The sequence below is a fragment of the Branchiostoma belcheri genome, unplaced genomic scaffold (assembly GCF_001625305.1).
Source record: "Branchiostoma belcheri isolate BF01 breed outbred unplaced genomic scaffold, Haploidv18h27 scaffold91, whole genome shotgun sequence".
NCBI lineage: Eukaryota > Metazoa > Chordata > Leptocardii > Amphioxiformes > Branchiostomatidae > Branchiostoma > Branchiostoma belcheri.
This window is the reverse complement of record NW_017804587.1, coordinates 302,398-308,500: the sequence shown is the minus strand read 5'-3', so window position 1 is coordinate 308,500 and position 6,103 is coordinate 302,398. Positions and strand designations below refer to the sequence as shown.

The following is a 6,103-nucleotide window of genomic DNA, read 5'->3' as shown; positions in this document are numbered from 1 at the left end:
TAAAAAACTCCTGGATATGCCGCCTATGCGCCAATCAGCACAAAGGCAATAGTTTGACGTTGAACTACTAGTTGCTGTGTTTTAGACGGTCTGGAATCCTCATGATTTAACGTAATTCGTAATCAGCTCTGAGAGTTTAACGTAATTCGTAATCGGCGGCGAAAATTTGGCGTAATTCGTAATCAATACCCCCCCCCCCTTGCAGGCCCTCGTACAGGGCCAGCTTTCTGCCTTATGCGTCACGGCTGTGGAACCAGCTGCCTCGGCCTGTTAAAGAGGCTCGTAGCATAAGTGTGTCCAAGCAGAAGCATCAGTCGACCCGGAGACGTGGCCCCAGATACGAGAACATTCTGGCGGCTAGGAACCGCATGAACTGCACCAAGTAGTAAATGGACTGATAGACATTAGGTATTCTAATTCTATGCTTATTCTAGATTGTAATTTTTATGTACTAATATTCTTTAGGTTTAGCCAGGTGAGAAAAATTGGATGTAATGACAGAAAACAGACGTCCTGTGGTAGCTTGTGCCTCAAACATGTACTATACACACACACACACACTACACACACACACACACACACACACACACACACACACACAGAGAGAGAGAGAGAGACCACACACACACACACACACACACACACACACACACGTGTGTGTATGTGTGGGTACTTTAAGTCTGTCTGTGTGTGTGTCTGTGTGTGTGTATGTCTGTGTGTACTGCATTAAAGAGTCAGGCAAAAATACACGTACAAGCCATCCTTTTTTTATTAGCCTGTTATCCAGTCTTACGTGATAGGGGGTATTTGGGTGTTCGGGCAGGTTGTGCCTTCGGGGCTCTAATAGCTTCCCCCGCCCAGTGCAACAGGCCGTCCCGGTAGGAGTGTTACGCTCAGCTGGTTACGCTAATAAGAGACAGTATGCTTGGGGATTTGGTTTCCCCCAATACGTGTTCGTGGGGGGCTAATCAATCTCTCGTGAAATACACACCGGGAAACCCATGTGAGGCGGGCGGGACAGAGCTCTTGTGGCCCCGACTACGATCAGACTGGATACCAGGCTATTTTTTATTGCTTCAAGCCTGCAACCTCGCTCGTTTCTAGACAAATGGAATGTTTCTAACCCCTCCGTACATCTCAGTATGTTTTGCTGTGGTGCACTACAATAGCCTATCCTTAGTAAGGGTCTTGAATCTCTCCAATATCATAATTTTGTTCTCTGTGAGTAAAATGTAACATAGCCTGTGTTACACAATCTCATGGTGCCAGGGGATGGTTGGGGTATCTTTCAGATGCCTGACCAGTGGAAGCGCTGCTAGAAGTTAAAAGAATTTGTCAGCGCCATTATTTTAGTAAAACAAGATGTTCCACAAGTGTACAAGTTAGCTCTTACATGTACATTAATATTTGTTTGCTATAGTAAATTAAGGTCGTTGATCGTAGGATACCTGCTACTAAGTAGCCAATATTAACGTAACACTTGTTGGTACATGGTAGTCAGGCCATGTAGAGACATACGGACCATAGTTTTCTTGAATAATATAGGTTAAGGCAAGAAGGTGGTGTGTTTGTATCTCGATGTTTTTGGTCTGCACAAACACGTGGAACTTGAGGACACAGATTCAGCACACATTAAAATTGATTCCTACTAAATTCAACGGATAGTAAATATTGATCTGAAATTTTGAATTGCTGCTGAATCCATACTGAAGTCACTGGACAATAGTCTGTAAAAAGTATTACAATTTTGTGTTCTTTTATAATCGTTTTATGGAAGCAAAATTTAGCAGTGTATCCAACATCTAATATGAAGGAACAGAAGTACCATAACAATATGCCAGCTGAATTGAATATTTTCTGTGTAGCACCACAACTAATGCAGCCACCAGGTACAAACAAGTTGTTCCTCTTTGCGCAGCTTTCATGGTAGATGCAGTCATCAGGTGCATCTAGAGGGGGTCTTCCTTGCCCTTGTTCAGCTGTACGGCGCTGACCTTGAGGCCAGGGTTATGTGGCAGACCCTTGAACACCGTCAGGTGCACATACTTCTCACCACCTACGTCCACCTGAAAAATATAATAAGAACACTTAGTCTCTTTTTGTCAATGCCTGAGTGGCAAGCCTAATACTATAGTATATAACCCAGTTTGGAGAAATCCCCCTTAGTTTCCCTAGCATGTTGCTGAACGATGATGAGGATGTCTATGAAGCTTCCCTGTAACACCTATCGAGTTTGGTGCCAATGGGTACCACAGGAGGGAAGAGGTTAAGGTAAAAGGTAAATAGTCCGACAGTCTTGCAGGCCATTATAAGGGGTAGTGCATTGTTGATCCACTGTGCCTCTAGGGCACGGTAATGGTAGGTGGAGCCCATCCCTATCCTTTCAATGCCCTTTGCCTACCCTACAGAACTCAGGTACCCATTTTACCTTTCAATTTAGGCACAACATCTTGTCAGGGATACCATGGCCTCTCAATGTTGTGTCTGCTCGCCTAGTGTTTTTTCATTCGATGCCAGAGGACACTAGTAAATAAGTAAGGTTAGGGGAAGATATCTAATTTTCAGCCAGGGGAAGCTGTTCTTTGCTGGTGTCATTGCTCTCGTCTCATCAAGCATCTTTTTAATATCACATGAAAGCTCCTTGCTAACACTCACCTTGATGAAGTAGTTGGTTCCTGCCACCACCTGTGACCTGTAGGACACGGCCTGGAAGGTGCGATATTTCACACCAGCCTGTTTTTCCACTTCTGCCTTCACCTGGAACATTGACAAGTTACAGATATGAACTTGTACTTGGGTCATTGAGCACCAGACAATAGGCCAGCTTAAAGCTAGCTGCACCCAAAAGTCACACCATACCACATGACTATGAGTCACTCTTCATAGGGTAACGCCCAAATATTATTTGCACTTCGATAGATATTTTTCAACTGCAAACTTTTTATACTGAAATGAATCCTGTTATTACTATTTTTCATTAGAGATCACTTGGTGACATTGATATACTAGACTGGGAGTCATACTGATGTCAGGGAGGCTATACAGGCTCACTCCTCGGCTCCGAAACTTTTACCATAGACAACCCCTCGGAGTCAGATAGACTCTGTTCAAATTTTAGACCCCCAGGTGCTGGGATCAGTGCTTGTGGCTTCCACTAGACCCTTTTGCAGGCTGAAAAAAATAGTAGAAATCGGCCTAAACAGAATGTAGCTGGCCAGGGTAATAGGCCAGGTCGGCCATAGAGGGTCCAGTTTGCCTGCATACTATGGCCGACCAATTCCCCTGGCCAGCTACATTCTTTTTAGGCCGATATCTACTATTTCAATATTCAACCTGCAAAAGAGTCTGGTGGAGACTACAGGTAGCTTCCCCCGGCCGATGGGAGTCTTGTGTCGAGCCGGGGTTTGACATCCAGGCGAACACTTATACGATTTTATACATCATGTCCCCACTCAGCTATACTATAAGCCCCTCCAACTAAAGTGCACGATGCTCACCTCATCGCAGATAGCTTGGATCTCCGGAGTCGCATCTTGTGCTCCCGAGGCTCCTCCCATCATCATGTGTCCCGGGTCAGATTTACTCATTTTGCCGATTCCGTCGTCACGTTTTGCAGACTCCCACGATACTCTGTGAGCTGTGAAGGGTTTGTATCAGCTAGTACCCGGTCTAAACACCTGAACCTGACTGATATGATCACACGGAATGCAGGATTAAGGGAGTGGTAGTAGGCACGGCAGTTGGACTAGTTCATTCATAAAGGTTATACCAATATATGTTTGATAGGTGTACATGTGAGAGGTTACCTTTGGTTGGTAAAATTATGTTAACCCTTTTATACCCCTCTTTTTAAATTAAGTATCATAATAATACGACTAAAGATATGTAAACTTATTGTTTCAAAACTTCCTTCTTTGTTATCATAAAGGATCTATTTTTCTGCATTTGTCTACTAGTATCTAGCTAGCAGACAGTTATTGGTATCGTCGATGAAGGTTAGACATCCAGGTATAAAGAATGTATAACCCCACCCTCAACAGGGAAGGGGGGGCTACGGGTGGAACTTAAAGGCACTTGGGATTTGGCATTCCCAGCCCCGAGGACAGACAACACTTAAGCTCCTGTTCTGCATAACAGGAGCTTTCTGACTAATTTGCATTATCTTGTCTTGACCTGTCTGCCTTTTGTTCCTTTTTCCGACTTTAAAAAAAATTGTCTTCACTTTATTTGCATATCAATCAAAAGTTTGTGCTTATAAACCTGCATTTCCCCTCTGGTCTCTCAGTCACTGACGAAAGCTAGTGGATACTAGCTGAAACGTCTGACGTGTTCAAAATCATATCCAGTTGGTTGAGTAACTGCTTTTTGGCGAGTTATTGATATCGCCTAGGTTGTCATGTTTCTGGTGTGTGTGCTACATTCAAGAGTCAGGCAGAAATACATGTACAAGTCATCCTTTTTTATTGCTGCAAGCCTGCAACCTCGCTCATTTCTAGACAAATGGAATGTTTCTAACCCGTCCCTACATGTTTTGCTGCGGTGCACTACAATAGCCTTTCCTTAGTAAGGGTCATAAATTTATCCATCGGTGACAATATCATGATTTTTTGTGATTAAAGTAACAACATAGCCTGTGTTACACAATCTCCTCCTGCCTGGGGCTGATTGGGCCTCATTTCAGAGGCCTGACCAGTAGAAGGGCTGCTAGAAGTTAAAAGAGTTTGTCAGCTCCATATTTTTAGTAAAACAAGATGTTCCACAAGTGTACCAGTTAGCTCTTACATGTACATTAACATTTGTTTGCTATAGTAGATTAAGGTCCTACATATTACTATGATACCTTCTACTATATAATATACTCAATATTAACGTAACACTTATTGGTTGTTAGTCAGACCATGTAGAGACATATGGACCATAGTTCTGAATGACATAGTTTAAGGCAAGAAGGTGGTGTGTTAAGATATGTTTGTCTGTATCTCGATGTTCTTTGGTCTGCACAAACATACACATGCAAATTGAGGACACAGATTGAACATTCATAAAAATTGATTCCTTATAAGTTTAACAGATAGTAAATATTGTTCTGAAAGTTTGAGTTGCTGCTTAATCCATACTGAAGTCACTGGTCAATAGACTGTAAAAGGTAGGACAATTTTACGTTATTTTATAAAATAACACAGTTTTCTCGAAGCAGAATTTAGGAGTCTAACATTTAATATGGAAGAACATACTGGGTAAGTACCATAACAATATGCCAGCTGAATTGAGTATTTTCTGTATTGTGCCACAACTAATGAAGCCACCAGGTACAAATAAGTTGTTCCTCTTTGTGCAGCTCTCATGGTAGATGGAATCATCAGGCACATCTAGAAGTATCCTATGGGGTCTTCCTTGCCCTTGTCCAGTTGTACAGCGCTGACCTTGAGGCCAGGGGCATGTGGTAAACCCTTGAAGACCCTCAGGTGCACAAACTTCTCACCACCTACATCCACCTGCAAAATAAAAACACACTCAATTTCGGTATCTATTTTTGGTGAGTGGTGAGTAGTAGTATAGTATGCAACCAGAAAAAGTTCTAGCAGTTCCTCAGGAATTGGCACTATTTAAAGGTATACCTAGTCTATATCTATTTACTTGGAAGCATTGTAAAGCTCATCAGAGCCAGACCTGGCCAAAATGTGCATGATGGCTTTCTTTATAGGTCTTACAAATGCTATAACAATAACAAAGACAACAACATTGGGTTGCATACAATCTGGTATCCCTGGCATGGTAGTTCTGTACCCTGAATATGGTGATGACAATGATGATAATGTTAATGATCTGTATCTGTATCTGTATAGCCGGTATAACCGCCTTTCGGCGTAACACACCAGCTTCGCAGGCACGCGGCGCAGCGGTAGCTGGCTATATTACACCGATCGACTTGTTACACCTAACCCTTGAACTTCTAGCTCTAGACATTGTTTAAAGCTATCTATTGACAATGCCCCTACTGTACTTGGTGACAGTGAGTTCCACTCTGCGATAGTTCTAGGAAAGAATGAATTCTTGAACACCTCAATCCTTGGTTGATAACTCTGGTACTTGAATGCGTGGC

At 42.7% G+C, this 6,103-nt stretch overlaps 2 protein-coding genes across 2 annotated transcripts in view; both read right to left on the bottom strand.

Moving 5' to 3' along the window:
• Nucleotides 1–1,649: 1,649 nt before the first annotated feature.
• LOC109488080 (cystatin-B-like) lies at nucleotides 1,650–3,720 on the bottom strand. Its single transcript, XM_019792232.1, has 3 exons — nucleotides 3,498–3,720; nucleotides 2,656–2,757; nucleotides 1,650–2,066 (listed from the first exon to the last, which is right to left on the bottom strand). The coding sequence occupies exons 1-3, from the start codon at nucleotides 3,585–3,587 to the stop codon at nucleotides 1,950–1,952; spliced, it is 309 nt and encodes a 102-aa protein (XP_019647791.1). The 5' UTR covers nucleotides 3,588–3,720; the 3' UTR covers nucleotides 1,650–1,949.
• Nucleotides 3,721–5,011: 1,291 nt separating this feature from the next.
• LOC109488082 (cystatin-B-like) overlaps nucleotides 5,012–6,103 on the bottom strand; it is a 3,454-nt gene continuing 2,362 nt past the window's right edge. The window contains exon 3 of the mRNA XM_019792235.1: nucleotides 5,012–5,495. Coding sequence (XP_019647794.1) covers nucleotides 5,370–5,495 — 126 coding nt within the window. The 3' untranslated portion in view covers nucleotides 5,012–5,369. The remainder of the gene's footprint in view (nucleotides 5,496–6,103) is intronic.

What these genes read in the sequence shown, in the direction of transcription:
- LOC109488080 (XM_019792232.1), bottom strand. Translation starts at nt 3,587, where the DNA reads ATGAGTAAATCTGACCCGGGACACATGATGATGGGAGGAGCCTCGGGA. An exon ending in TCCAAGCTATCTGCGATGAG is followed by an intron (nt 2,758 to 3,497) that starts GTGAGCATCGTG and finishes TCAATGTTCCAG; the next exon opens with GTGAAGGCAGAAGTGGAAAA. An exon ending in GAACCAACTACTTCATCAAG is followed by an intron (nt 2,067 to 2,655) that starts GTGAGTGTTAGC and finishes TATATTTTTCAG; the next exon opens with GTGGACGTAGGTGGTGAGAA.